Consider the following 27,710-nt stretch of genomic DNA (forward strand, 5'->3'; position numbering starts at 1 on the left):
AGTGGCTGGGGGGACTGGGTACACGAGATGGCCGGGGCGCCTCACCCCCGCCCCAATCAGACTGCAGGGTCCGCTTCCTGTTGGTTTTTCCACAGCGGGATCTGTACGCCTAACACATTGACGCTCACGTTATATTCCACTCGTCCTGGTCAGTAACTGGCGGGTAAACCAGACGTCAAAATCAAGAAGTAAAATCACGTGCCTGTGGCCTAGACGCAATGCCTCTCCCGCTCCCGCAGATTCACGTTAGGACTTGGTGGTGAGGCCGTTTCAGATGCCGACACTGAACTTCAAAACAAGAAAAAGTATCCGGTGGGTGAGGCGTAAACTCTGTCACTCTTGGCTTCTGGAACAACGAAATGAGGCATGTAGAGATATCACTTAGTAAAAACATGGCCAAAGTCACAGTAGAAAATTGGTTAAAAATTCTTCAAAACTCTGGCAACCATAGAGAATGTTTTTAGATTTCTCCTTTTCTATCGGCAGTTAGGTTATCAGTGGATCTCTCAACGCTAGTAACACATTCCAATGGGAATATTTTTGTGGTATCTGGTGACTTCCACTCTAACTAAAAAGTACATTCTCGCTGAACAACATCTGCTGCCGTCCGGCACACAGCCGTGTTGAGATTTGCCACATCCGTCTTTAAGAACCTTTCTCAGTGCCCTTTCCAGATGCACTGAACACTCCCTCGTCAGCTTCCTGGTCCACCTCGAGTCCTATGTTTATAGTTACTTCTGTTGTAGGTTACAGAACTGAGGAGATTTCACACTCCCTCACCTGCGGGAGGGAAGGAGGCAGCGCTCGGGGTCCATGTTTTGTGCTCTGGTGCAAACATATTCCTATTGATCTGGCTCCACGTTTTACTGTGAATAAAACGTCCCCCGAGGTGCCGGGGACAGTGTTAAATGCAGGTCCCTTGCTCCAGAGTAGGGCCGTGAACCTGTGCCCTCACCGAGCTCCTGGGGGACACTGCTCAGGTCCCAGGTGAGTCACAAGGAGGTATGGAGCTCACTGGGGTGGAAGCTTGGGGCCTGGGCTCGTCTCGGGTCAGTAGTTGTCCGGAGCGGTGCCGACACAGGAACTGACTGCAAGTAGGAGCTTTTGGGTCGATGGAAATACGTTAGAACTGGATTTTGTGATGGCTGCACAACTCTGTATTTACTAAAAATCATCCAATGACACACGAACAATGAATTTTAAGTTAGATGAAATATACCCTCTCCAGCGCTTGTTACCGTCTGCCTTGTAAGTGTGGCTGTTACAGCCGATGTGTAATGATATGTTACTGTGTTTTTAGTTTTCATCTGCCCAACATCTAATAATATGCCTATTTTTCATGTGCTTCATATGCCTTTTTTGGTGAAATATCTATTCATATATTTTGCTATTTTTTTCCTTTGGATCATTGATATTATTATTTAGTATGTATTCCTTATATATTCTGGATACAACTCCCTATCCAATATATGACTTGAAAATGTATTTTCCCAATTGATGTCCCCCCCACTTTTCTTGATGTGTTTTTTGAGTGACAAAATTTATATTTTTTAATAAACTCTTACTTGTCAGTTCTTGCAAGGTTGTGCTATCGTCATCAATTCTAACAATATTTTGCCTAACCAGAGGTCAAGCAGAACTTCTCCTGTGTTTGCTTCAAGAACCTGTAAGGTTTTAGCAATTGCATACAGGCTTGTGTCCAGTTTTGAGTAAACGTTGTGCATAGTGTTCGATGATGGACTAAATTCAAGTTTTCACGTAGGGATTTCCGACAATACCAGCACCATTTTTTCTAGACGCTATCCTTTTCCATGGAATTGCTTTCATGCCATTGTCAAAAGTCCGTTGGCCATGTGTGTAATAGTAATTTCTGGATTCTAAAGTCTGTCCCGTTGATCTGCCAATCCTCGTGCTGATGCCACCACAGTCTTGATTACAGAAACTTCATAAGAAGTACTGAGGCTGGAGGTGTAAGTTCTCAACTTTGTTGTTTTACAGATTGATTTGACTGTTCCGGCCCTTTTCATTTCCATTTAAATATCAGTATCAGCTTGCTAACATCTATAAAATGCCTGCTGGGATTTTTATAGGGATTGCATTGAATCTGTAGAATTGTCAACTCTGTAACTTTGAGCGTTCTGGCCCTTGAAAACAATTCTCTAATTACTTAGGTCTTCTTTAATTTTTCGTCAATGTTTTTCAGCCTCAGTGTACAAAAATTATACTTTTTTTTCATTTATTCCTGGTTATTTTATTCACTGTTGAGCTATTAGGAAGGGAATTACTTTTTAATTTTAATTTTGGATTATTTATTTCAAGTATGTAGAAATATAACTTAGTTTTGTACATTAATATTATTACCTGAAAACTTCACATACTGGTTTTTAAAGGCTTTTTTGGCTTGTTTTTATTTGTGGAGTCCTTGGAATTTCCCCAACACAGAATAAAGGCATGTGTGAGTAAACACAGTTTAGTAGATTTGGGGTTTTTTTCAAGTTGGATGTTTGACTCTCTTTCCTTACTGACTTTCTGTGACTTCCAGGGCTACATTGAAGATCAGTGGTGAGACAGGTCATCATGCCTTGTGCCTAATTTAGGGGGAAAGAGTTCAGGACATCACCATTAACTATGACGTTAGATGAGTGCGCCTTGTGAGGCGGAGGAAGGCCTTTTCTGTTCCTGTTTTTTTTGACAATTTTCACTATGAATTGATGTTGGATTCCTTTAAAATGCTTATATCTGTCTATGAAAATGATTGTGTGGTTATTATATCTTTTTTGATAACTTTCGTTAGAGTTTTATAGTTTTTTTCCTCACGTAGATCTTGTACATAATTTACTAGATTTATACTTAAGGGTTTCATTTTTGGGAGTGCTAATGTAAACAGTAATATTTTGCCTTTTTTAAGTTTATTTATTTGGAGAGAGAGAAAGCATGAGTGGGGGAGAGGCGGAGAGAGAGGGGGAGAGAATCCCTTCCTGGGGATTCACACTGTCAGCGCAGAGCCCGACGTGGAGCTCAATCCGACAACCCTGGGATCATGACCTGAGCCAAAATCAAGAGTTGGACGCTTAATCAACGGAGCCACTCAGACACCCCAATAGTAATATAATTTTAATTTCAAATTCCACTTGTTCATTGCTGCCATGTAGGAAACTGACTGATGTTTGCATATTAACCTTATTTCTTTTAATCTTGCCAAAATTCCTCATTAGTTCCAGGACGTTTCTTGTCAAATCCTTCAGATGTCTACATGGGTGGTCATGTCATCTGTGAACGGACTGTTTTGCTTCTTATTTCCCAATATGTATGACTTCTATTTCTTTTTCTTTTCTTATTGCATTAGTTAGCACAATATGGAACGGTGTGAGCGGGACCCCACACCTTGTTCCTAGTCTCAGCAGGGAAGCCTCATGTTTCTAACCTGTGAATATGCTATTAGGTGTGTTCTTTTGTAGATGTTCTATATCAAGCTGAGGATATTTCCTTCTATGGCTAGCTTGCTGAGAGTTTTTATCCTGAATGGGTGTAGAATTTTGTCAGATGCTTTTGTCTGCTTCTAGTAATATGTGATTTTTCTTTTTTACACTGTTGATGTTATGGTTACATTAGTTGATTTTGGCAGGTGTTTTACCCACACGGCATACCTGGGATAAATCCCAGTTGGTTATAATGTATAATTATTTTTATGTATCAGTGGATTTGTTTTGCTAATATTTTGTTGGAGATTTTTGCCTCTATGTTCATGAGAAATATTAGTCCCCAGTTTTCTTTTCTCACAATCTTTGTCTGCTTTTGGCATTATAGTAATGCTGGCCTCCTAGAGTGAATTAGGAAATATCCCCTCTGCTTCTATCTTCCAGAAGAGAGAGATTTCTTCCTTAAATATTTTGAAAAATTTACCAGTGAACCCATCTGGGCCTGGTGTTTTCTGTTTGGGAAAGTTACTAATTATTGATTTAGTTTATTTAATAGACATAAGTATATTCAGATTTTCTACTTCTTCTGGTGAGCTTTGGAAGGTTGTGTCTTTAAAAGAATTGGTCCATTTCATATAGGTTCTCAGTTTGTGGGCATAGGGTTGTTCATGGTATTCCTTCATTATATTTTTAATATCCATGGGATCTGTGGTAGTGCCTCCTCTTTCATTATAATTTTAACAATTTGTGTCTTTTCTTTGTTTATTCATTAGCCTAGCTAGAAGCTTATCAGTTTTATTGATTTTTTTATAGAACCAGTTTCTGATTCCATTGATTTTTCTCTATTGATTTCCTATTTTCAGTTTCATTGATTTTAGCTATAATTGTTATTTCTATTCTTCTGCTTACTTTGAATTTAACTTGCTTTTCTTTTTCTAGTTTCCTGAGGTAGAAACTTGGATGATTAATTTTAGTTCTTTTTTTCTTTTCTTTTCTAACATATGCAATCAATGTTATAAATTTCTCTCTAAGCACTGTTTTTTTGTCAATATACAAATTTTGACAAATTGTGTTTTCATTTTCAGTTAGTTCAAAATATTTCCTAAGTTTCTCTTAAGATTTCTTCTTTGACCTATATGTTACTTAGAAGTGTGTCATTTGATGTCCAAAGATTTTGGGATTTTTTCCAGTTATATTTCTGTTATTGATTTTCAGTTTAATTTCACTGGGGTCTGAGAGAAGATATAGTACAGTTTCCTTTATTTTAAATTTGTTTGGGTGCATTCTATTGCCCAGAATGTGGTCTGTCCTGGTGAATGCTCCATGTGAACTTGAGAAGTGTGTGTATATGTTGTTGCTTGATGAAATAGTCTATAAATATCAGTGTTTAATCAGATTAACAGTGTTACTGAGTTCAGCCATGTCCTTACTGATTTTCCGCTGCTGGATCTGTTCATGTCCGATAGAAGGTGGTGAAAACTCCAACTATAACAGCATATTGATCATTGATTTCTCTTTGCTGTTCTGTCAGCTTTAGCCTCATGTATTTTGGTCCTCCATTAGGTAATATACATTCAGGATTAGGATGTCTTCTTGGAGTATTGACCCCTTTGTCATTATAAACGGTCCCTCTTTATCCCTGACAACGTCCCTTGTTCTGAAGTTTGCTCTGTCTGAAATGAATATATCTACCTCAACTTTCTTCTGACTGGTGTTAACATGGCGTATCTGTCTCCATTCCTTTACATTTAATTCATGTGTATCTCTATAGTTAAAGCAGTTCTTGTAGACAACATACAGTCGGGCCTTGGTTTTGATCCACTTGGAAATCTCTGTCTTTCAACCGGTATATTTAGACGATTGATATGTAAAGTGATTATTGATATATTTGAATTAATATCTACCATATTTGTTACCGTTTTCTATATCTTTCCCTTATTCTTTGTTCCTATCTTCGTATTCCACATTTTTTCTGCCTTTTGTGGTTTTAACTGAGCATTTGATAACTTTATATAATTCCATTTTTCCTTCTTTCTTAGCATATCATTTGTGATTCTTTTTTAAAATTTCTTTTTAGTGGTTGGCATAGAGTTTACAATATACAATTATAACTAATCCAAACTCACTTTCAAACAACAGTATACCACTTCATGGATAGTGTGAATATTTTGTAATAACAAAATATTCCTAACTAATTACTTCCTCCCATTTCTTGAGTTATTGCTGTCATTCATTTCACTTATACATAAGCATATATATATATGTATATGTGGAATATAGCTATATAAACATACATAGTTGAATACACCGTTGATACTATTTTGAACTTATCTCTTAGATTAAGACAAAATTAAAGATTTTATTTTACCTTCACTTATTCCTTCTCTGATGCTCTTCCTTTCTTCATGTATATCCAACTTTCAGACCTATATTATCTCTTTAAGAACTCATTTTAACATTTTTTATAAGCAGACCCGAAGCTAGGGTCATGTCCCGAGCTTGTCCATGCTGGGAACTCTGCCATCAGTTTAGCATCAGAGGTGAACTACGTCAGATTCTGAGTCCGTGTCTCAAGTTTCTGTTCCTCTATCAAGCTTCTTTATTGTTTAACCACCTTACGTAAATTATTTAAATAAATAAATTCTTTACATTGTATATAACTTAGTTATAAAAGTTGTGTTGAAGTCTTTGTCGATAAAATCCAACTTCCGGACCCCCATAGATACAGATTTCTTTAACCAACTTTTCTTTTTTTTTTTTAATTTTCTTTTAATGTTTATTTATTTTTTGAGAGAGAGAGAGACAGTGTGAGCGGGGGAGGGGCAGAGAGAGAGAAGGAGACACAGACTCCAAAGCAGGCTCCAGTCTCTGAGCTGTCAGCACAGAGCCCGATGCGGGGCTCGAACTCACAAGCTGTGAGATCATGACCTGAGCCGCAGTCTGACGTTCAACTGACTGAGCCACCCAGGTGCCCCTAACCAACTTTTCTCAATTATGAACCACACTTTCTCATTTCTTGTGTGTCTTTAGCTTTCTCAGATAATATATTGCAACAGCTCTGGGTCACATAGTTTTCCCTCTTTCTTAGTTTAGTATCTGCCTGTACTGAGTCTGAAATCTGTTTCCCATGGTAAGAAGCACTATGTTGCCATATAATTTGTGTCGTGCTTTCTTTTTCATTTCTTAATTTCTTTTCCTATTTTTAAACCAAAGCTAATGGTCAGCCAGTGATTGTCAGGGGTATTTGCGCTCATCCCAAGCCATGAGTGCCTCCAACTTCGCTGACCGAGGTGCGTACATGCAGTTGGGTGGTTGTCACACCTGCCCGGAACTTTCTACTTGCTCTGGTGCTCTCCATGCACAGCATAGCTTCACAGTCAGCCCTCTCCAGTCTTCCTGTACTTGGGCACAATCTTTCCAACAGGGAGACATGGGCTCATCAGGGACAGGTGCTGTCTCACTTCCCACACTTTCTGTTAATTTTGGACTGTCTGCTGGTCAATTACTTCAACCAGACCACCTCTTCAGGCTTGCTGTCTGCTGGGCGTGGGGTTTTACACTCCGAGTTAAGGGAGCCCCTTGGCTACAGAACTGCTGGTCTTCAGGGTGGACCCCACCACCCTCCACAGCACCATGGATGAGCTGGGATGGCGGGGCGGGGGCGGGGGGATCCCACACAAGGACACTACGCAATTCTATTGCTCTCACGCTTCTATTCTGTCATTCCATAGTTTCTGGTAAATAAGCGCTTCTCAATCTGTTGTGTGGCTTTTGTTGGTTTCCAGAGCACCGGGGTGGCTGTTCAGGACTGTTCTGTCCACTTTGATTTGCATGTGAGCGGTGGTCCTGCCAAGCCCCTTTCTATGCCTACTGGAAGCTGTGTTCCTACTTTCTAAATAATAAGAGTATCAGCAAAAGAAAATGAATAAGAGCAATACTCAGGATCATTTTCTGAGGGCACACCTTCCCTGAGCCCTTCTGAGGCTCTTCCCTGACGTGAACCTCCTCTCTGTGGAAGAAGGCTGGTTCCGCCCAGCTGCCATAACCAGCACACTCTGGGCAGGGCCCAAATTCAGACATTGGCTTCTCACGGTTCTGGAGACTGGAAGCCTGAGATCAGGCGCTGGCAGGTTCGTGTCTGGTGAGGGTCCCCTGCCTGGTTCTCAGACGGCTGACTTCTCACTGTGTCCTTACACAGGGAAAGACCCTCTCTGGGTCTCCTGTATGTGACACCATCACAGCGGGGCTAGGATTCCGACACAAGAATTTTGGGAGACAAATATTCAGTCCACAGCAGAGGTGAGGTTACCTCCTTTTTATGGAAGAGGGTGACTTTGTCACTCTTCCTTCCAGTCCAGATGGCTACTTAGCAGACCTTAAGCAAATGCTCAGTCATTTATTCTGTCCCTACTAAGTTTGGACACTATTTACAATGTGACATTGTGGTGGGACACTTTATATTGTGGATCCAAGCGAAATGGAAGCCATACTAGATTGTAGTTTACAAACATGTATGTTTTAATCAAATTAAATAGTATTTTCCCACAACATTATTAAACTTGCATGCAAAGTAGTTTGCATAGTATTCCACAATCACCTCTTTTTTTTTTAAGTTTAGTTATCGATTTTGAGAAAGAAACAGAGTGCATGCCTGAGCGGGGGAGGGGCAGAGAGGGAGGGAGAGAGAGAGAATCCCAAGCAGGCTCCACGCTGTCAGCTCTGACGCAGGGATCCATGTCAAGAACTGCGAGATCGCGCGTGACCTGAGCTGAAGTCAAGAGTCGGACACTTGACTGAGCCCCCAGGCGCCCCTGCGCGATCACCTCTCCATTTGTATCTGTGAGTGAATAATGCTGGAGGAGGCCCCAGAATTCATTCAGCTCAGAGCACCCGTGTTCTTCACATACCGTCAGGTGGGCTTTTTAAGTTAATTTTGCCAAAGATCAAATTTGTTAGTGATGAGACTCAAGTCACTTGATGTCCAGAAAATGGCAACATGGGTACCACTTACCACCCACGCCCGCTTTATTTCCGTGAGCGAGCGCGGTGGTGTTCTCCTGCGGCGAACCGGAGGACGGCACACTCGTGCATGTGCTTCGGAGCACTTGAGAGTGAGTCTCCACGTAGCCATTACTGTCTCAACAGGAGAATTCTGTGCCCTCCAGCCTCCCACCTCTGAGACACGTGACAGAGGGCTGGGTTCACTGGACACTACGTCACACTTCGGGGCCAGGCGCTCCTGCTGCTGGGAGAAGCCTAAAGGAATTAGCACACGAGGGTCACGAGCCACAAGGTCGGGCCGACCGCCACAGCGTCACTGGAAGCATGGGGGTTAGAAGGCCTGTGGGTGCTCATCACGAGGAGACGGAGGGAGCCGAGTGTGGTGGGTGCGTCCTTAGTGTGCAGTGCGCAGCTGCAGCAACCCCCCGGGTGCCTCTTCCTACAACACCAAGAAGTAAAGTGAATGGAGGCCAACTCTGCCAAACTAAAGATACACGGAAAATACGTGCACGGAAAACAAGGACGCCCCCTTTCGACAACAGACACATGAGAAAATACTACACACATGGGAATGAGGCGGCGGGAATAATTCCCATCTCTACTGGGAGAGGGGCTCCCAGCCCACAATCTGAAACTCCACCTGGTTTCATTGGCGCCTATTTGGCTCTCTGGAGGACCCCCACTCCGCGGAGGTTACCTGGCGCAAGCTGTGGTTGCCCCCGGGGCTGCCCAGTGCGGCCAGGACACCCTCAGGTGAGCAGGGCTCATGCCGCCAGAGGAGCCACAACGCGTCCCCGGTGTCCCATCCTCATTCACTGTCCCTGGACAAACAAAGTGACCTAGATGATGGGTCTCTGAGAATCCCTGGGCAATAAGCACTGTTGGGGAAGACTGCCAACGGCTCCCAGTGCCTAGAGACTCTGATCGGGCAGGTGTCAGGGGTCTGATCGGGCAGGTGTCAGGGGGTCTGATCGGGCAGGTGTCGGGGGTCTGATCGGGCAGGTGTTAGGGGTCTGATCTGGCAGGTGTCGGGGGGGTCTGATCGGGCAGGTATTAGGGGTCTGATCGGATAGGTATCGGGGGGTCTGATCTGGCAGGTATCAAAGGGTCTGATCAGGCAGGTGTCAGGGGTCTGATCTGGCAGGTGTTGGGGGGTCTGATTGTGCAGGTGTCGGGGTGTCTGATCTGGCAGGTGTTTGTGGGTCTGATTGTGCAGGTGTCAGGGTGTCTGATCTGGCAGGTGTCGGGGTCTGATCAGTTAGGTGTCAGGGGTCTGATTGTGCCGGTGTCGAGGGGCATTTGTTGTTAATTAAACACTTAATTGTATGAAAAAAACAAGATTACTCAGATATCCTGAGTCTTGATATCAGGTTGTATTGTTAGATCACCGGCAAATGAGCAGACAGAAACCCATTAGGTCACGCTTACATATCATCACAGAATATACTTATTGAAGCTGATTGTTTATTAAGCAAGAGTCAGTTCTGATCAGTGAATTTAAAATGTAACCGAATGACAGCAGATCGATTGTGTGAGGTCATCCCCGACCCTGGACGGGAGTCAGTGCCAGCGGGCTCAGCGCCTCAGCGCTCCACCGCCCAGACGCCCCTCCCCAGGTCACGAGTCTCAGTCCACACGGTCTGTGGTTCCAAATCCCAGTGTTGAACCCAGTGCTTGAGCCGTCCTGCCTCAGCCATGATTTCCACCACCAAGTGCGGGTCTGAGCTTCCGAAGGCTCATGGAAGGCAGCGTGTTTTCACAGAAGAAACGTACTCCTGTGGTTTCAGAAACCTGACCTTCAGATTTGAGGGAATAAAGCAAAACTAGGTCTCTCTCTCTCTCTCTTTCTCTCCTTGTATTCATAGTTGTTACATTCACGAGGCTCCAGGTCTGTTTGGAAGTTTCAGTGCCCAGTTTGAATATATGATAGACTTGACAGACTGTATGTTGGTTTTTATGAAGCATTAATTTAGCCCAAGAGATAAAACCGTCGTACTCATGAGACCTGAACTGTATCTCCTGCTTTCTCTAAACACATCCACCCACCTTCTTTATGGGGAAGAGCCACTGTTCTGTCCCATAGTTAAGGAAGTAGCTATAGTTACATGTAACTTATAAAATGCAGTTCCTAGAAGTTCAAACAAGCAGTACTTGCATTATCACAAAGTATCTGCATGTGTCTTAAAAGCATGCAAATACACTAAATATTTTGCCAAGACATACTAGGAGATTTGTAAAATAGCATATTCTTCTGCTGCTTCTCATGAAACATTAGAACAGGATGACACAGCTTCCAGAACCTGGTCCCCAGAGGACCCAGGGCCCCCAGCAGGCTGTCCCCGAAGGATCCAGGGCCCCCAGCAGGCTTTCCCTGAAGGGCCAGGGCCCCCAGAAGGCTGTCCCAAGGGACCCAGGGCCTCCAGCAGGCTGTCCCTGAAGGACCAGGGACCCCATCAGGCTGTCCCTGAAGGAGCAGGGACCCCCCAGCAGGCTGTCCCCGAAGGACCAGGGCCTCCAGCAGGCTGTCCCAGAGGACCCAGGGCCCCCAGCAGGCTGTCCCAAGGGACCCAGGACCTCCAGCAGGCTGTCCCCAAAGGACACCACCAAGTACGAGTACGGGTCCCAGAAGACCCAGGGCCCCCAGCAGGCTGTCTCAGGGGACCCAAGGCCTCCAGCAGGCTGTCCCCGAAGGACCAGGGCCCCCAGCAGGCTGTCACAATGAGCGGGGAGGAGGGCTGGGTCTCCTGGGGCCAGTGAGGGTCGTGTCTCTTGTGCAAATTTGCACAGTTTGAGAAAAGGCAACAATTAAAAAATTTTGTTAGTGTTTTTTTTGAGAAAGAGAGAGACAGACAGAGCACGAGTTGGGGAGGGGCAGAGAGAGGGAGACACAGAATCTGAAGCAGGCTCCAGGCTTTGAGCTGTCAGCACAGAGCCCGAAATGGGGCTCGACGTGGGGATCGAACCCACCCACCGTGAGATCATGACCTGAGCTGAAGTCTGTCACTTAACTGACTGCACCACCCAGGTGCCCCAAGAAGAGGCAGTAATTTTAATGGATTCCATAGAAGCCATTAATCCACCTGGATCTTAAAAAAAGAGAAAGAGGGGAGAACAGAAAATGTTCTTTACACAGAAGGACAGAATGCAAAAAGAATGCTGATGTTACAAAATCACTGTTTTCTAAGCCCAAGATGATTCTTTACTCAGGCAAAGATCATAGATGGGTCTAAACCATCGCAAGACGTTTTCTGAAAAGGACATTCATGTGAGTCCCGAGAATCCGATCAGCTTATTAACAAGGTGCACGAAAAAAGGTCACTCTCTTCACCAAGTGATCAAAATTAATGCCACCACAGTGGACAGCAGAGACCATGCCCCTGATGGGTCACAGTAAAAGGAGGCAGCATCTGCCACACTCCTACCCAGAGGTGTGGCCGGCCTCATCACCAGAGGCCATTGGACAAACCCAGCCCCAGCCCGACCGGGCTGTTAGACCGGAACCAAAGTCAGGGATGGCAAATGTTGTGTATCGATGGGGAAATTTAAATATGAGCAAATACGAGATGTTATTTTGGAGTTAGTGTCAACATGGTTTCCGGTTGTTTGGAGCAGGTCTGTGTTTCTAAGAGACACAAACTGAATTTACGATAAGGAATAAAGATGTTTGCAATTCCTTTTCCAGTGGTTCGACAACAACCGGTCACGTGTGTGAGTGCTGCAGGCGTGTGCGAGCATGTGTGTGATCCATGTGTGCACATACGTGTGAGTGTGCACACGTGACCAGGAGGGAGTAAATGGTGGAACGAGGTCTGGTTACAGGATTGTTGTGCGGGGGTGGGGGGTGGTCTGGACCTGCTGGGGGGCCTGTGGCTCAGGCTCCAGGCTGAGGGAGGCGGGCTGCTTGGCTCCCCGCTGCCAGTGCGGGGACCCGTTAGGGTCACAGGAGGGCATGGGCCTCTGGATGACACTGAGCGTGGAGCCCCCAGAGCAGAGCCTGGGCTTCTGACCCTGAGCGGGCCACACGGGCCACATGGGCCACACGGGCCACTGCCACTCTTTGCCCAACATGCTGACGCTGTTCCCAGGACAAGAGCTGCAGCTGGGCCATCATCGATTATGGTTCTTTCCTAAAATGCAGGTTCGAATTTCCACCTAGGAAAACCACTGGACATCTGATTGATGATTTAATTTTTTTATGTTTATTTATTTTGAAGGAGAGAGAGACAGAGCACAAGCCTGAGAAGGGCAGAGAGAGAGGGAGACACAGAATCCGAAGCAGACTCTAGGCTCTGAGCCTTCAGCACAGAGTCCGACATGGGGCTTGAACTCACGAACCGTGAGATCATGACCTGAGCTGAAGTCAGACGCTTAACTGACTGAGCCACCCAGGTGCCCCTGATTGATGAGTTTAAATAGTGGGATCGGGAGAGTTCTTTGCTGGCTGAGCTGTAAGCCGTGTGCAGTGTGCAGATTCGAGGGCAGGTGGGCCTGACGAGGGCCCCGCAGAGGTCCGTTCAGGCTGGGACTGTCCTCAGGATGACCACAGTGACCGTGAGAGTGCATTCCCACCTGAAGTTTGAATGATAAATTAATGCTGTTTCCGGGGCTTTTATACTACAGTTGAACTATCTTTTGCATTATTAAATAGTACCTAAGTCAGAAGTTAAAAGGCCCCTAGAATGATCTTAGTTGTTGGTGAAAGCCACAAAACAAATACTGACAAGGCGTCCTCATAAATACATTTTCCTGCTTTTTAATGAACACGAGCAGAATTTAATTATTTTCTTCACTAAGTAATTTTTCTTAATTAGCCAAAAGTGAATCATTTATATGGTAATTGATACGGTTATTTTTATTTATTTATTTTGGAAGTGTGTTTGTTTATTCTGAGAGGCAGCGAGAGTGGAGCGGGGGAGGGGCAGAGGGAGAGCTAGAATCTCGAACAGGCTCCGCGCTGTCGACTCGTAGAGATCGTGACCTGAGCCGAAACCAGGAGGTGGGCGCTGAACCCGCTCAGCCGCCCAGATGCCCCGATATGCTTACCTTCCAAGTGGAAAGTCAGTTGTGAGTTGGCCTCGGTTCACACACGCCCTCGGTGCTGAGCGGATGTGTTGACCACGAGCACCCACCTGAACACACGCGTGTGCACACACACACAACAGATACGTGGCCACAGGCACGTGTGTGCACATATCTTCGCACACGCGTGCCCAGATGTGTGCACACTTGTGTGTACACACCCGATACAAACACACACACTGGTGTGTGCATGCTCACACATGTTCACAGGCACACGTGGGCACACAGACATGCTCACACAAATACAACACACAGACACGTGTTCACTCACACACACGTGCCGGTGCGCCCACACTGACACACACACTCTCACCAGGGCTGGGTGAGCCCGGGGGTGCCCACTGGGTCCTCAGGGGGCACGGAGCTTCCCCCGGGGTGGGGGGAGGGCTGCTGTTCACAGAAGGCGTCCCCTCCACGTGGGCCCTGACAGGGCCCACGGGTCACCGTGTCTCATTCCCACAGAGGCTCCTCTGTGTGGCGCAGGCCTGACCACTGAGCACCGGGGCTGTCACCTGTGTTGTCCCTGCACGTGGCACACCTGTCCTCCCCGGCACAGAGGGGCCAGGGTGGCAGGAAGGCCCGCGAGGGCCTGGGCCAGGCCACGTGAGGACTCGGCACGTCTCCTGGTCTCCTGACCCGGTCCCGCTTGTGCAAAATCACAGGGACTCGAGGAAGAGGACTTCCCAGGACTCGTGTGAGGTCACGTGTAGAATCCACACTTCACGTGTTTGCCCTCAGTGGGTTCAGGGCCCGCCTCCCACCTGAGGCCGGGCCGTGAGCACGTGTGAGCCCCACACAGGCCGGGACGCCATGCACGTCCCAGCGCCCGGGGTGGCCGCAGAAGGCTCCAGGTCCCCTACCTCCTGCTGGGCTGCTGGTGTGTCTGGGGGCGGGGGCGAGGGGGTCGGGGAAGCGGAGAGGAGAGAGGGGACCCCACGGCGCGCTGAGGCCCCACTCTCTTGCAGGGCTTTCCGGGGAACGCCAACGCGGACAGCGTGGTGCAGCACCGGCTGCGGCCGCCCGTGGAGGCCAGGCACCTGCGCTTCCTGCCCTCCGCCTGGAGCCCGGCCGGCCGCATCGGGATGCGTGTGGAGGTGTACGGGTGCCCGTTCCGTAAGTGCCCACACCGCGCCGCCCCCCTGGGTCACCGGGACCTCGGCACAAATTCAGAGACTGGTGGGGGCTTTTCTCAGATTCCTTAACAAGGACAGTCGATTCTCTTCCATTTTCTTGTACAAACGGGAGCTAAAACGCTCGGGTTGTTCTTATGATCTTCTGTCTGTCCGCTCGCGTAGGCAGCCTTGGCCCCTCTCTCCCTTCCCTGTCTCTGTCCCTCTGTCTCCCTTTCTATCTCTGTTCCTCTGTCTCTGTCCTTCTATCTCTCTGTTCCTCTGTCTCTCTTCCCCTGTCTCTGTCCCCTGTCTATCTCTGTCCCTCCGCCTCCTTGTCCCTCTGTCCCCAGACACACAGTGATGTCACAAGCCCGGGGTCCAGGGGGTGGGCCTGCCTGTCCGTGATGTGATACAGTCACAAGGGCCACTGCCCGCTCACTGACCACCTGCACGCCGGTCAGGACTTGTTCTCTAGGCAGGTCTGCCGTGGAAGGGGGGTCTGCTCTCCGTGTCGGGAGGGGACGCACAAAGGGAGCTCGAGGGCGGTCAGCTGCTTGGCTCGGGGAGGCGGGTTTGCAGCCGTCGGGCATCGGGGAGCCCCGGGGACGCCTGGGTGGGGATCCAGCCTGGAGGCCGCGTGGCCCGGCACAGCCAGCACCACGTGGGGGACCGAGTGATGCCCCTGTGCCAACACGTCGTCCCCAGCGTTCCTCCCGCCCCACCCGTGTCCTCGCGCCACGGACACCCAGACCACGAGGGGCTCCCTCTTCCCCTCAGGGAACACATGCTCTGACAAGGCCGCGTCAGGCCTCCCAAGACCCTCCTCCCAGGGCCGTGGCTGTGGCCTTCCCAGGGGACCAGCAGCCCTGAATTTCACAAAGCCACGCTGCTGGGAACAAAGTGACAATCTGTCACCGTGACCTGGAAAACCACCTGGGGCCTCCTCAGACACATGCAGGACACGCGGCCTGTCATCAGTGTCCACGAGACACAGCCACTTCCATGTTGAAAGTGCTGGGAAAGCACAGGCCTCTTCAGAGTGCCGCTCGGGAGGTGTGCACTGCCCGTCCACGCCGCTCGGGGGGTGTGCGCCGTGCCCGTGGACCCTCCCGTCCACGCCGCTCGGGAGGTGTGGGCCGTGCCTGTCAACCCTCCTGTCCACACTGCTCAGGAGGTACGAACCACCCGTCCACGCTGCCCGGGGGGTGTGGACCGTGCCCGTGGATACCCCGTCCACGCCGCTCGGGAGGTGTGGGCCGTGCCCGTGGACCTCTCGTCCACACTCCCACCTGTCAACACAGTGCCTCTGCCTGCAGATCCCAGAGGAATCCCACCCACTCCCGCCACTCACCCATTCGCAGCCATCACGTGTGGCACTCCCGGGCAGACTGGTCTCTCTCTCACACTCGGCTTCCACACTCCTGCCTTTGCAGCTGGGCCATGAGGGCCGTGGGCAGGGCCTGCCCTGGTCTGGTCCCCGAGGCGCCCGAGCTGCTCCCTGACATGGCCGGGACTCCGCGCGGCCGGAAGCACCAAGCAGAGCTCGTGGAGACGAGAGGAACATGAGGGTATTCACACGGAGGGCACAGCCAGGGAGCTGTGCTCACGGCCCCGGGGCCAGTGAGGGGCAGAGGAGGGAAAGTCACCAGGAGGACACGCTGGGGTCGGGGCTCTCTCTGCACGGATGCGGCAGATTCTTGCTGCGGCTGGACCGAGGATGGCTCTGCGGGCTGCACCTGCCCAGGGGGGTCTTTTCCGCGAGCCACCAGCCTCCAGGGCACAGCTCACCCGCCTCACGGCTTTCTCACTGCTCCTTCCATGGCATCGGTCACTTTGCTCACTGACACCCACCTGTGCCCCCACACCACTGTCCACGCCAGCTCTGGGACACCTCATCTGGCTGACCTTGGAGCCTTCCCTCCAACCATCTCCAAGCACCGTTTGTGAGCCCGAGTTCTCTCTCGCAGCGGGTAGGCGCTGCCGCCAGGATCACCTTGCCGCCTTGATACGCAAGATCAACCAGCAGGAGCCACTGGCGGACCTGGGCCCAGCGCGGGGTCTGCTGTGAGCGGGATTCCGCGGAGGATATGTTAAAGGAAATGAAACATCGTGGGAGGGAGAAATTCCCGCCTTGACAAAGAATACGGGAAAGCTGTTTAGGTCTTTCCGTCGCGTGAAGCCTCTTGTCAAATGCAGGCATGAGCTGGAGGACGAAGCCGGGTGGGAGACCCCCACGGCACACAGACTGCATTCCAGCGGCAGCCTGGTGCCCGGTGGTTATCACCAGCACCGGGAACGGTCGGGAGCACGGCTCCCTGAGCAAGAATCTGGAAGTGGACCTGTGGACCGGTTTCCAGTTGACCGCAGGCGTTGCAGAGGACGGGGCTTAGCGCTCCGGCCGCCCCAGAGCAGCCGGCGGGCGCTGGAGTGGTTCTCAATCATAACTCTGTAGGAACCCTCCTGTAACCTGTAGGGTTTCAGGACCCTCCATGAAAACAACTACATCTAAACACCGGATGACCTCCCTGGTGTGTGTGCCTGAGTGTGTGCACATGCTCCTGTGTGTGCACACGTTCTTACATGTGTGTGCCTGTTTGTGTACATGCGTGCGCTCATATTCCTGTGTGTGCGTGTGTACGTGTGTGCATGCTTCTGTGTGCCTACGTTCATGCACGTGTGTGCCTGTTTGTGTACATGTGTGCACGCATTCTTACATGTGTATGTGCACGCTTTTGTGTGCCTGCATTCATGCACGTGCGTGTGCTTGTGTACATGTGTGCGCTCGTGTTCCTGTGTGTGCGTGTGTGTACATGTGTGTGCACCTGATCCTGTGTGCGCGTGTGTGTGTGCGAAAGCTGTGCTCGTGCATGTCCCTGTGTTCGCGCACACATGTGTACATGTGTGTGCGTGTGTGTGCATGTGTCCCTCACTGAGGAGAGCAGCTGAGGAGGCAGCAGGTGGTAATTCTCCGACAGGACCTTTCTCAGAGGGTCCTGGGTGGGGCCTGGGGTCCCTTAACCACCTTCTTACCCTTGTCTCCAACAATCACCGCCATGGACACGGACGTGCTGGTAAAACCCAGAACCAGGAAACACAAAGCGCAGGACGAATCACTGGCGGAGCCGCCAGAGCCTCACAATGGGACCCCTTCCCACCCGCACCTGTGCTCACGCCAGCAAAGCTGCAGACGGAGCGGCCCCACAACTGGAATTCTCTGTCACGGCCGGAGCTTCCTGCCGCACGGTCCCTCGTCTGCTGCAGCGTGGGCGTCAGGGGGTGCCGACGGCGTGGGGGGCGGGGACTTGCGGTTCCCGCTGCGAGCAGGCAGGGGTCCGCGGGTGCTAGGTCGCATGCGGGCACGGGGTCGCGGGCGGGGGTCCGCGGGGGCGTGGGGCCACAGGCGGAGGTTCGCGGGCGCTGGGTCACGGGCGGGAATCCGCGGGCCCTGGGTCACGCGGGGGTGTGGGGCCACAGGTGGGGGTCATGTGCAGGGGTCACGGTCGGGGATCTGTGGGCGCGGGGTCAGGTGCGGGTGCGGGGTCAGGCGGGGGGATCCGCGGGCCCTGGGTCACGCAGGGGCGTGGGTTCCCGGGGTTGGGGGCGGGAGGGAGGTCCTGGGCATGAGATCTGCAGGCAGGGGTCCGCAGGCACCCTCACCCAAGGACAGAGCAGACACAAGTGTTGTTGAAAGGTGGGCGCAGGGAAAAAAAAAAAAGGAAAGGTGGGCGTGGCTGAGAGACCCTGAAATCATCTGGCTGCACTCGTGCAGGCCTGGTGGTCTGACCCGTCGTCCGTGTTTCTCCTCATTCAGAAGAAATAATTGGGCAGATAACCCCCTCTTTAATATTTAGTCATTGTACACCTGGTAAATAAATTAATTCTACATACATTAACAAGACGTAAGAAAATAAAACATGAATTTTAAAAAGATACCCTCATTTTTAAGTGTTTGTTTGTTTATTTTAAGAAAGAGAGTGTGAGTGTGAGAGAGAGCCCCGGAGCAGGGGAGGGGCAGAGAGGGGGAGAGAGAGAATCCCAAGCAGGTTCTCTCTGTGCTGACAGTGCAGAACCCCATGTGGGGCTTTATCCCACCGACCATGAGATCACAACCTGAGCCGAAATCAGGAGTCGGAGGTTTAACTGACTGAGCCCCCCAGGTGCCCCCTAAATAGGCAAGAGTCATTTAATGGCTTATTTTGCATATGACACTCCCTTTAAGTGGCACGCACATCCCTGTGCAGCCGACCCCTTAACCACGGGCTTTGAGCTGGGGTGGGTGGGGGGTACTTACCTGCTGATTTCTTTTCAGTAAGAACAGTACAGTATCGTGAGTGTGTTTCCTCTTCTTCGTGATTTTCTCAATGACACCTTTTCCGTAGCCTGCTGTGCTGTAGTGACTTGGTGGACAGCATGTATGAGATACAAGGTGAATGTTAATCGACTGTGTGTTATCAGGCTTCTGGTCGACAACCCTCAGTAGTTAAGTTTGGGGTGTGTCAAACGTTACGTACAGAGTTTTGGCTCCATGGGTGTCGGTGCCCCCAAACCCTACATTGTGTAACAGTCTACCGTAGTTTTGGTTTTGTGAGAAATACGGTCTGTGAAGGAGTGATTCTACTGTGTCACCTGCAGGAAATAGGCCACCAGCGGCCCCACCCAGGTGGGTCTGGACACGGGAGTGCTGGGAATGGGGTGGGGGGGCAAGGTCAAGCTCTGTCTCCTACCACGGCTGCTGCTGCTCTGGACGGGCCCCTCCCGGCTTCTCCACTGTCCTGTGAACACACCCTCCACAGGGCGCCCAGTTCCCAGGGGCCACAGTCCTTGCTGTCGGGGTTTTCCAGGATAACCACTTTCCCCCTCTGTAAATGGGCACCCTGATCAAGACCCTGTCCTCCGTGTGCGTGGAACGTGGACACGTTTTCCACAGAGGACACCCGTGCCAGGCAGGGCAGAGAAGAGGTGAGATCAGAGGCCCTTTAGAGCCACAAGCCGCTGACTCAGGGGGAGAAGGAGCGGTTCGTTGTCTACAGCCTCCTTACTGTTTGTCCTGCTGCCCTGGGTCAGCCTGAGGTGAGACGGTCACCGCGGGTGGGACAGTTCTGCGAAGGGAGCAGGAGTCAGGAGAGCAGACCTGCTACCCTGAGGGGCTCTAGTTCCAACTACCAGGAAGTAGCATCAAAGTCTCCGGGGGCACTGATAAAACAGCAGTGTTCCGAGGGGTTCCATGCCATCAACACTGAGCACGGTGCAAACAGACAGTAGCCATCCAAACAGAATATTCTTACAGGTGAGAAAAATTGTCAGGTGTATCAACACCTGTTGGGAGAAATGTGTCATCTGCTGAGTAGGTCAGACAGGTACTATTTATGTGTGTGTGTGTGTGTGTGTGTGCACCTGTGTATGTGTTAGTGTGCCTTCATGTGTGTGTGCACCTGTGCGTGTGTCTATGCACCTTTGTGTGTGTGCGCGTGCACCTGTGTGTGTGCATCTACATCCATGTGTAAGGCCCCACACGTTAAAAAATATTCATGAGAAGCAAGCTAATACTTAGAACAACTTTTATCGTCTCTCCTGCAGGATCAGACATGATCGACTTTGATGGAAAAAGTTCCCTGCTTTACAGATTTGTTCAAAGTGGCAGGAGTCCAGTAAAAGACATCATTTCTTTGAAGTTTAAAACAATGCAGAGTGGTGGGGTTCTATTCCACAGACAGGGAAGAAATGGAAATTGCATCACCCTGGAATTAGTGAAAGGGAAACTCCTTCTGTTCGTCAATTCAGGTAAAGTGATCAGTCAAGGGGCTCAGAAATCTGCATACTTAGATGTAATTTGTACTCGAGTATTTTTATATCTAATCTATTAGCAGGCATGATAGATAAGTGCTTATATTTACAGATTCTGACTCGGTTTTGGCATAAATATATATATAACATGTGATAACCGTGCCAGGGGGCAGTTCACTGGCGCTCTTTGTATCCAGCGACCACACCTCCCTCTCTGGACCCCGGGGCCTCCCAACCGCTCTGCCCACTGACGTTTCAGGCCAGACGACTCTGCGTGGGGGCTGCCCTGTGCCTTGGATGGTGTTCGCCAACATCCCTGCCCTCGACCCGCCACAGACTGGTAGCAGGGCTCACACCCCAGCCCTGACCAGAGCCCCCTGGGGGACAAAGCCACCCCCCTCAGGCCCTCCGCCCTGCCCCCATCCAAGAGTTCTCAGCAAAGATGGTGCTTCCGTGGGAAGCAAGTCTGCAGCAGCCCCAGTGGTGAAGGGCAGTGGCCGAGAACAGTCCTGAAGGACAGGGTGTCCCAGGGTCAGATGCAGCAGCTTCACGGGGCTGGGGACCCTCGGCCTGGGCGAGACCTGACTGCACCCGTCTCCCCTGCCAGGCGACGTTGAGCCCTCCCCGTCCGGCCCCGGTGGCGTGGCTCTGGGCAGCCTGCTGGACGACCAACACTGGCACTCGGTGCTCTTCGAGCATGCCCGCCAGCGTGTGACCCTCTCAGTGGACAGGCACTCGAGGCGGTTCCAGGCTCCGGGACAGCTGAGTCACGAGGACCTGGATCCCGAGGTGGGGAGCCTCCCGGGGGTTATGACAGGGCATGGGGGTCAAATGCAGCATAGCCCGGATGGGAGGAGGAATCCTGAAGAGATGCGCCCTTTCCTGGCACGTGCAGTCTGAGCTGAGCCGTGTCCTAAAGCCAGCGTTCGCTGTCCTGGGTGCTCCCACAGCCTGACTGGGAGCACGGCCAGCTGTGCTCAGAGCTGCCAACAGAGTGCACATCAAGTCCCGCCTGAGCCGACCGGGGCTGACCTGGGCTGACCTGGGCTGACCTGAGGAACCTAATCCTGCACCCCAGCTGGATACCCAAGTCAGCAACCAGTTCACATGTTCTTTCTTATCCTTCAGCTTTTAAACCCACCTAACACTTTTGCAGCCCTTTGCACAAGAATATCTAAAATATACAACGATAGGGGCGCCTGGGTGGCTCAGTCGGTTAAGCGGCCGACTTCGGCTCAGGTCATGATTTCGTGGTCCGTGAGTTCGAGCCCCGCATCGGGCTCTGTGCTGACAGCTCAGAGCCTGGAGCCTGTTTCAGATTCTGTGTCTCCCTCTCTCTGACCCTCCCCTGTTCATGCTCTCTCTCTGTCTCAAAAATAAATAAACGTTAAAAAAATTTAAAAAAAAAAAACGAAAATATACAACGATATAAGGCTTATTCCATTTTTGTAAGACATTTGCAGATTCAGGAACTATTAAAAACAAGCTAAATACTAAAGCCAAAACAAAAAAATGTTGGGGCGCCTGGGTGGCTCAGTCGGTTAAGCGTCCCACTTCGGCTCAGGTCATGATCTCACGGTTCGTGAGTTCGAGCCCCGCGTCGGGCTCTGTGCTGACAGCTCCGAGCCTGGAGCTGCTTCGGATTCCGTGTCTCCCTGTCTCTCTGCCCCTCCCCTGCTTGCACTCTCTTTCTCGCTTAAAAATAAATAAACATAAAAAATTCTAAACAAAACCGTGTTTGGCAGGCATAGACAGTAGGCCATTCTTGTCTTACTTTGCGTCATCCTTCATTTTCTTGCCCTAAACTCTACGTAATGGCAAAAATAACATCATATTTTATACACAGATGAATGTGAATTCCATCCAGAGATGTATGTCAACTAGAAAATCATTTTTTATAATTTTTCATGTTTATTGATTTTTGAGAGAAAGAGAGACAGAGCATGAGGGCGGGAGGAGCAGAGAGAGAGGGAGGCACAGAATCCTAAGCAGACTCCAGGCTCTGAGCTGTCAGCACAGAGCCTGATCTGGGACTTGAACTCGTGAACCGTGAGATCCTGACCCGAGCCGAAGTCAGACGCTTAACCCACTGAGCTGCCTAGGCGCCCCAAGAAAATCATTTCAATTTTCTGCCTATACTTTTGCGCGGGTCTGGGGCTGCACACGGATGGGGTGTCCTGTGCCGTGGACACACTCGTGATGCTCCCCTCACCTGACACACCACAGCCGATTTGACAAGCCCCCCCGAGGAGACCAGTTAATCTAATACGTGACATTGAGATGGGGCGGCTGTCGTGGGCGGCTTCCCGGGACCCCAGGATGAGCCCTTGGGAAGAGCTGTAAGGGAAGGTAGGCAGGACAGGGCGGGGGTCCTGCGGCCACCCTGGAGGGCCAGCTGCTTCCCTGAGCTGCCCGCCTGCACCTGCCACCACTGGGGGGCCCGCCCAGGGCAGCACACCAAGGTGCGGGGCTGGGGGGAAGCCTGGGGCCCGTGATCTGCTCTTGCCCCGAGTCCGGGCCGCGCTGAACCTGCCGGCCCGTCAGGAACATCTGTCACCCTGACCTCCCGAGGGTCCCAGTGAGACTCCGAGTCGCACGTTCCCCGGAGGATGGAGGGGCTCTCGTCAGCTGTGTGTAGATGGTTTCGGAATCTGCGTCTCACGGTTTCATTTAACATCAGCGAACACAACACATCCCCTGTGCCCCTTCCTGCCATACCCGAGTCATGAATGTTTAAGCATGTTACTGGCAAATCACTAACAGATATGACTGATGTCATTTTTCTTTCTAAGATCAGCTTTGGAGGGATTTTAGCACCTGGAAAGTCTGTGGCATTTCAAAGAAAAAACTTTGACGGATGTTTAGAAAATATTAATTTTAACGGAGAGGAAGTCATTGATTTGGCCAAGAGGCGCAGACCCCAGATCATCCTCAGGGTAAGAGTCTGCCTGGGGGCAGAGGGCGGGGCCTCAGAGGTGCCCCTGGGTGACATCCGATTAGGGTGACTCTCGTCACAGCCTCCTCACCTGAGCGAGAAACACAGATCAAAACACACATAACCGACAGTGATTTGTGTAAATAAGAGAGGAAGAAACACATTTTCCATTCACATGTGAGCAGAAGGTGAAGTCTTAGCTTCCGGCGAGCAGAGAGGTGGTCCTGCGGGGACCAGGCCCCTTGGCGACGGGGTCTCCTCCACGGGCCACCCCACGGGGCGCCCGGCCCTGCTTCTCCTCGCGTGTAAATACAGCATTTGCCGTGGGAGTTTGGACACGCGCGTGTTCAACAAGTTGTGTTTTCTGTGGCCCTGGGGACATGATAAGGAGGTTCCATGTGGTGTCTTCACGTCAGAGGCCTAACCCCCACCTGCCTCCCAGTATTGGGCCCCGAGACCTGGGGCCTCATCTCTTGCCTTGGGTCACAATGCCTGTCCCTGACCTCTGTCACCCGAAACGTGAATTTTGTCCCAACGGGCTGAGCGGACGCTGGGCTTGTCCTGGCTTCGCCCAGAGGCCACCTGCTCTGGGGTGAGACGCTGGTGTGGCCTGTGTCTCTTGAGGCTGGCAGGGGGGAGGGGGGAGGTGGGCAGGGGCCCTGCGATTCTGGCTGGGGGGGTGCGGGGCTGGGGGCCCCGGTGGGGGTTGGGGTGAGGACTATCTCCTCCCCCAGGGCCTCCTCAGATCTGCTTCCTGTCCTCAGGTCAACGCCTCCTTCTCCTGCTCGCGGCCACACACGGTGCCGGTCACCTTTCCCAGCGCAGGGAGTCACTTGGTGCTGCCGGGCTCCCCCGCCCGGGACGGGGCCTCCAGCATCAGCTTCCAGTTCCGGACGTGGAGCCCTGCGGGTCTGCTGCTGTCCAGCTGGCCCCCTCGTGGCTCTGGGGGCTTTCTTCTCGCACTCAGAGACGGGGCCCTCAGCCTGGGGCCGTCCCCGTCTCCAGGACAAGCAAGCAGTGACGTCACCACAGGTAATGCACGTCCCCAGACTGCAGCCCGCACGTGTGTCACGCTATGATCTTAACGATGATCCCTTGAGCCCGTAAGACACTCGGGGCCCCACTTCAGGAAGCTGTGCCCCATTTCCCCCGGACGCCGCTCACACCCCTGTGGCACCAGTGTTCGCGCCCAAAGTGGTCATAACAGGTGACGGCCACGGCCCGGCCCAGCCTCCAGGGAGGCGGGAGTGCTGAGAGCCCCCCACTCCACCCTCTGAGCCCCTCCCTGGCAGCGCTGACCACACACCAGGCTCGTGTCCCGCGTGCACCCCTGTGCGTTTGCTCCCTCTGGGGAAACACAGCAGAGTGAGCCCGTTCCCGACCTCCAGTGTTGGCGTCAGACTCGACGGCACCCGCTAACCTCCCCAACCCCAGCTGTGCACCCAGAAATGTGGCGGCACGGTCGGAGGAAATCCTACATCCTGGGGACACACAGCTCCCCGGCGAGGAGACATTCTGGCTGGACAAACGCTTTGATGAGCCTTTGACGTCAGTGCTGACGTTCTGGAGCAGCGGGCGTTTGGGGACGGAGGACAGGAGAGGCGGGGCTTGTCCGCCCACTGCCCCCAACGAGGAGTGGGCTTACTGTCGGGTTTGCGGGTTGGTGTTGGATCTGAGAGCCTCGGGCAGGGACAGGGACGGAACAGAGACAGAACCACAGCCTGGCCATTGGGCCCCCGCACACTGACTCTGATTTTTAAAATGACGGGTGCGCACGTCTTCTCAGAAGACCCAGCTGGCCTGCACCGCGCTTCCTTAGGACTCGCGGCGCCGCTGAGCCATTTGTGAGGTCACAAGTGAGGCAGCTACAGGGTCTCTGATGTGGCAGGCACAGGGGGTCCCCGTGGGCGCCGTGCAGGGCCACGAAGGCATTGTCGGCCTTCACCTAATCACGGACTCTTAGGCTTACGGCCCACTCTATCCGTCCAAGAACCCACGGCAGGAGCGGTATGGATGGGGCGGAAAGGCGCCGGGAAGCTGCTGACTGTGAAGACCCGACACACGCTCCACGCAGCCCCCGACTTACCTCCGCTTCCGCCTCGCCTGCCACCGAGAGGGCGGGAGCTCCAGAACCAGTGTTTCCTCCAACTATCTGCAGAAGGACTGCCCTCGTATGGCGTATCGAAAGCGGACAACGGGGCAAATTTACAGGAGTAGGTTCATGAGGAGGAAATCGATCACATTCAGTGTCTCAACCACAAGCTGGCTCAGAGATCAGTTGGCATCAGAAAAAAGGTTAATTTCTGTCATTGCGCCACGAGCACGAAATAAGTTGTGATGAATCTGATGTGCTCTGAAGAAGTTTCAGTCATGGCCTCATTTTAAGGGTCTCAAAGAAACGGCTTCAGGGCAACGTGACTTTAATAAGAGGCACGAAGCCAGTTTAACTTCTAGTCAATTGGCTTTCAAATCTTACACTCATGTTTCCCTCCACCCAGTGGGGGTGCCCCTGAGCTGCCCCCCCGCCCCGCCCTGGGGCTCCGAGTCCCTGCAGGTGCGGCCCCCCATCCACCCACCAGCTGGGCCCAGGGCTTCACTCCCAGGGATCAGAATGTGGGAAAGTGAAGAGCTTTGCTTCTGTGACCAGAGCACAGCGCTGGTGCTTTGGTCCTGGAAGGTCCCTTCATCCCCACTGAGGGCAGGCGCTGCTGGGCTGTGAGGGCCCCTGAGAGGCCCACAGCACCAAAGACTGCATGCGGCCACCAGCCCACGTCCACCAAGGAGCAGAGACCCTCAGACAGCAGCCCGTGGGGACCGACCCCACGACAACCCCAGGGTCCTGCCCCACTGAACTTTCAGAGCGGACCCCAGGCTGAGCCGACGCCTGCGGGGATGACCCGAGAAACCCAACTGCGACCAGGGGCACCAGCCGCACCCAGACCCCACCAGGAAACTGCCAAACTGGAGGCAGTTGTGGTGCTCTGAAAAGTGACCAGATGGCTATGTTCACCCCTATTGGAACACTGAGTATCAATGCAGAGCCCACAGTTGAGGTAGGAGGAACCCCCGATGCCTTCACGCAGGAGACCCCCGTCAGGCCTCCAGCGGTGCCCACGGCCAGCGGTTGACTATTTCAAACACGGCAGCTGGAAGAACGTTCTGCAGCGTCTTTAATGGGAATAGGATATTTATTCATGAATTATAATAAATTAAACTTTTCTGTTAAGCAAGGGTAGCTTTTTCCCTTGGTTATCAGACACTTAAGTTGGAATTTGATATTAAGGTTCTTGCCTAGAGTCCCGTTAAATAGTGCGGAACATGAAGCTGAATTGGGCTACAATTTGAAAACACGTTTGAATAGAAGGTAACATTTTCAACATCCTTTCCAACTTTGTAAATGCTCATTTTAAATCGTTGACAAATATTATTTCAACCAGAGATCAAAAAGCATTCCGCGGGGCACCAAAAGTGTTCTCATGCTTTGCCCCGCCCCCCCTTGAATGTTGAAGCAGCAGAGGGCAGAGGGCAGAGGGCAGCACATACGACAGCCACTTGGGGATGTGGAAACGTTTAAGTGCCTTTCCAGCTGGCTCTGTGTTTACTGTCTGGGCTGAACCACGACCAACCCCAGACAATGACTCAGAGATGTTTTGGTTTCCTTTTCCATTAAAAAAAAAAAAAAAAAAAATCAGTGGAAAAAAATCGGGAGATTTAACAGCAAAATCAATCCAGACGCCCGGCTTCCAATAAGAAGCTGGAAATCCGGGAACCACAAGAGACAAACGCTCCGCACGGGGCCCAGCTGCCACCTCAGCCAGGCCCAGGGACGGGGGCGCCTGGCCACTGGGGAAAATCGGGGCAGCAGCCTGTCCACCCTACCATGTTTAAAATGCACCTGCGTGACCCTGGGACCAGAGTCCCCCCAGGAGAAGCCCTTCAGCCCCTCCTCCGCCCAGAGCCTGTCCCCACGGGAGCCCCCTGACCTTGCCAGGTGGAGCGGCAAGGGTCAGAGCCCCCACGCAGCACTCCCGGTGACACGAGCAGCCTGGAGACATAAAGGTCCACAAGTCCCAGCTGTTTCTGGCGCTATATCAGGGGGTATTCGCGGACAGACACATGCTGAGCAGGCTGGAACGGGAGCAGGGCACGGGGCGGCCCCCACAGTGCACCCCTGCAGGGGTTTCCATCTTCCTGGGATGGGAGAGTAGCAGGAAAACAACATCAAACCTCCTCGTATCTACACTGGAGTGTAGGCAAGAGCCACTCTCCCCTGTGGTCCCGAAAGTTCAGTGGCAGGAACGTGGCAGGAAGGCGTCCTCTGCAGGGGTGTTCAGCGGCAGGAATGGGGCAGGGAGGGGTGTTCAGCGGCAGGGACGAGGC

At 51.7% G+C, this 27,710-nt stretch overlaps 1 protein-coding gene across 1 annotated transcript in view; it reads left to right on the top strand.

Annotated features, from left to right (window-relative positions):
* LOC125910904 (contactin-associated protein-like 4) overlaps positions 1 to 27,710 on the top strand; it is a 132,926-nt gene that overhangs the window by 41,749 nt on the left and 63,467 nt on the right. The window contains exons 4-8 of the mRNA XM_049614444.1: positions 14,465 to 14,612; positions 20,189 to 20,392; positions 21,003 to 21,184; positions 23,188 to 23,331; positions 24,095 to 24,362. Of these exons, the coding sequence (XP_049470401.1) occupies positions 14,465 to 14,612; positions 20,189 to 20,392; positions 21,003 to 21,184; positions 23,188 to 23,331; positions 24,095 to 24,362 (946 nt within the window). The remainder of the gene's footprint in view (positions 1 to 14,464; positions 14,613 to 20,188; positions 20,393 to 21,002; positions 21,185 to 23,187; positions 23,332 to 24,094; positions 24,363 to 27,710) is intronic.

Source organism: Panthera uncia (genome assembly GCF_023721935.1).
Source record: "Panthera uncia isolate 11264 chromosome C1 unlocalized genomic scaffold, Puncia_PCG_1.0 HiC_scaffold_3, whole genome shotgun sequence".
Classification (NCBI taxonomy): domain Eukaryota; kingdom Metazoa; phylum Chordata; class Mammalia; order Carnivora; family Felidae; genus Panthera; species Panthera uncia.